Source organism: Cynoglossus semilaevis, chromosome 13 (assembly GCF_000523025.1).
Source record: "Cynoglossus semilaevis isolate Cse_v1.0 chromosome 13, Cse_v1.0, whole genome shotgun sequence".
NCBI classification, from domain to species: Eukaryota; Metazoa; Chordata; class Actinopteri; order Pleuronectiformes; family Cynoglossidae; genus Cynoglossus; species Cynoglossus semilaevis.
Window position 1 is genome coordinate 4,718,844 of NC_024319.1, and position 3,770 is coordinate 4,722,613.

The following is a 3,770-nucleotide window of genomic DNA, read 5'->3' on the forward strand; positions in this document are numbered from 1 at the left end:
AAATGTGTTGTCAACTGATGGACCTGTCCGTCTGTCAGCAGCGCTGCTCACTGAAAAGTCACCTGACCTCATCAAAATGTGTGTTGGATCAGAGAGGCGTTCACCGTCAGACTTGAACCTTTAAACTTCTTAACTGTTTTTTTTTTAAGCTAATGCTACATCCAGGAAACTCCTTAAAATATTGTAAATAATGAGGGAATCGGTCCAAACCGTCAGTCTCTGTTTGTGGTGACTTTCTCCTGTCACCATGTGTCGGTGACAGGTCAACTCCCTGTGTCTGTTGTAAGTGAAGATCACTGCGTGGACAGATGGTACCAGGTGCAAAACATCGTCGAAGAAAAAAGCTAAAAATGACCACTTTGTTTCACCACCGATCTCTGCTTCTTTTCTTCTACCTTACAGGCTAGCTAGTTAGCTCATAAGGTATCTATCTTGTAGGCTAGCTTGCTAGCTAGCTATCTAGTTAGGTGTCTATTAATTTATTTTGCTGTCTGTGTAGTTAGTTGGTTAAGTATCTACGTATCTATCTATCTATCTTGCAGGCTAACTAGTTAGCCCTTAAGGTATTTATTTATACTGTAGGCTAGCTTGCTATCTAGTTAGGTATCTATTTATCTGTCTATCTATCTTGTGGGCTATCCTGTTAGCTTGTTTGGTATCTATCTATCTATTTTCCAAGCTGGCTGGCTAACTAGCTAGCTTATCTATCTATCTATCGATCTCTTAGCTTAGCTAGTTGGCTAGTTAGGTACCTAGTTGTCCATCCCAGTAAAGCTAGGACATGAGGCTTTGGAGACAAACACATAAATTCATAACCAGTTTATTAAAATACAATCACCGCAGTCATCGAGTCGTTCAGTTTAAAAAATATTACAATATAGACAATCTCTTGCATTGAACTGCTATTTCTAGACTCTTCCGTTCTCCACACATAACCACAAGTCGCGACAAATAACAGCTGAGTTACAGTCAGTAGCAGTAGGAGAGCAACGCTCCTGAAACACCAGTGTGCAAATCAGACAAACGTCACAGTAAGTCAACCGTCTTCTCTACAGTGTTCAGCAAATGTAAAAAAAAAAAAAAAAATTAAACAAAGTTGTGTTTATCATGACAGATGTTCATCTCTGTGATTGTGGTCTTATTTAACCCAAATGTTTTTGTTATTGTTCGAACGATGACAATATGAAACGGTGAAGATGAGACACAGCAGCGTTTGAACCAGCAACTGTTTACGACCACAGAAAAGTGCACATTCTACAATTCAGCATTTTATGCCAATTTGTTGAGGCTACATAAAAATCAAGCTTTTAAAAAAAACTAGACAGAAATACGTCTGAGGTGCTTTTACGAGGTGACAGTCAGTCAGTCGTCTGCATATATCATCGTTAGGACTCCTACGTTTCACTTGCATGCAACTTCTGCTTCCCCATAATTCCAAGACAGACACTGGAGTGTAAATAGAGAGCAGATTTTTTTTCTTCTTGTTCTTCTTTTTAACAGTCTGTCATTTCAGTGTCTGTAAAATTCTGCATAGTCTGTAATCACTCCTGCCACAGAGTCAGAGGCAGCGAGAAGGAGTAGCTCACAGTCACAGACACAAACTGAAGAAACGTCAGATTTCTATAGCAAAACACCAAAGCAGACGTGTATTTATTCAACTCCTTCATCCACACTGACACTGAGAAACACTTCACTCAGGGTCTAAAGTCGACCACATGTTTAGAACTTCCACCAGTCTTGTCTTATCTGCTCCTAAAATCGTAGGTTTTACAAACACTGTATTTAGACCAGGGTTGTCCGATATTAACTTTTTGCCGATATCCGATATACCAATCTGTTCAAACCACATTCTGCATTAGACCAGGGTTGTCCGATATCCGATATCCTGCTAACATTTCCCTAATTATCAAAATAGATGCCCCAAAATTATTTTTAGGACACACATCATTTGGCGAAACCCAGGAATTGTGTTATAAAAAAACAATAATGGTTCTTACAGATATAACATAATTATGCTAACATCGGTCGGTCAATATTATCGGATTTTCCTAATTTAGACCCAAAATATAAGACGAGAACAGTCTCTGTTCTTAGACCTTTGATCATCAATCAAAACAAAAAAAACGACTAGACTAATATAAAAATATTAGTTTGTGTGTTTACGTTTAAAAAGCAGCGTTATTTTTCTCGTGTCAAAATAAAATGTTCAGGAAACACAGCGACCTTTGACCTGTGAGTGAACTGTTTCCGCAGTCGTACTCCTTCATTTGCTGAAATGTTTTGGCCTGGTTTGGATGGTGACCCTGCGCGGCGGCGCCTCCTCGATGCTGCGATTGGCCACCATGTCCTGCAGCTGCAGCGCTCCTCCACCGATGAAGCAGAACGCCGGGCACACGGGGGCGGAGCAGTCCACGTGACCCTCCCACAGGATCCGCAGTGAGTGCGCATCGTAGAACGTGACCCGTCTCTTGTCACAGTCCAGACAAACGCCCAGTCGGGGGGGCAGCGGAGCGGTGTGGGGGTGGGCCATGTTACTGTGGCTGCTGCTGTGGGAGTGTACGGCGCCGTGACTCTGGCTGTCCCCGTGGCTCTGACTGCAGCTGTGTCCTTGTGGGAGGAGGATCTTCCCCATTCCTATAGTAAGGAAACAGTAGGGGGGGGAGTCCTGACCGTCCTCCGCCTCACTGTCATGGCCGCTGTCTGGCTCGCAGCTGTGGGACACGAGAATGAGAGCGAGGTGAAAATGAGACCGGACAGGAAATAAGGAAGTGGGTTATTAAAAAAAAGTAATGGAGGAGAACAGATGGTAGTTCAGTTATCGCTACAAAATATAAGCCGGGGGGGTCAAACTCAGTTTGGTTCAGGGCCCACATTCAGCCTAATTAGATGTCAAGTGGGCCGGACCGTTACAATCATAACATAAGTAACTATAAATAACAATAATCCAGGTTTTTCTCCTTTGTTTTCATGCAAATAATTACAAGTTTATTATGAAATATTCATATTTAATGAAATATAATTTGACAAAACATCACCAACATGAAGTGTTTCTGCATTTTTTTTCACCTTCAAAATTCATCAATTGGACCAGATTGAACCCCTCAGTGGACCAGTTTTGGCCCGCGGGCCATATGTTTGACACTCCTGGTACAAAGTGACACACTCAGGCTACATGTAACCCACATGTAGCCTAGCAAGATTCTGGGTCAATTCTGGGTCTGTTCTTATAGACTAGGGCCACTCCGAGGTTGTGTGTAGAACACATGTGGGCCACGGGCCACCATTTGACTGGGCTGGCCCTGAGGGAAATTTCTCTCTGCACTGAAGTCATGGGTGAACAATGCTGATTGGTCGGGTGATTAAGGACTGACATGCAGGATCATGGGCTGCACCTCTCTGTGATCCTGAGGAGCCGGGGGTTTTGGTTCTTGCTCAACGTAACTCAGTTCTGCCAAACCGGGATTAGAACCCTTTGTTACAGAACCGTTCCTTCAACCACTGGCTGTTGGCATTCTCAAAATCGTTCCTTTACTTTTCAGTTTTAGAGACAACTTCCATTCTGCACAAAGTAGTGATGTTTATATTCTCTTTGTTAATTTTTATTTAAAAATATTTGAATTATTTAACAATTTTATTTCAATAATTTCATTCATTTTAGTGAAATAATAAAAAAAAAACCTGAACCCAATTTTTCTCAACGCATTTCTTTTCATCGTACTTCCGGTTGTACACAATCAGAGTAAGTAGCTGAATTTTCCTATGACGTCACG

General features: G+C 41.9%; 1 protein-coding gene across 1 annotated transcript in view; it reads right to left on the reverse strand.

Moving 5' to 3' along the window:
• Positions 1–1,989: 1,989 nt before the first annotated feature.
• The window catches only part of trim46a (tripartite motif containing 46a), a 7,639-nt gene continuing 5,858 nt past the window's right edge, over positions 1,990–3,770 (reverse strand). The window contains exon 10 of the mRNA XM_025061868.1: positions 1,990–2,711. Within this exon, the coding sequence (XP_024917636.1) occupies positions 2,264–2,711 (448 nt within the window). The 3' untranslated portion in view covers positions 1,990–2,263. The remainder of the gene's footprint in view (positions 2,712–3,770) is intronic.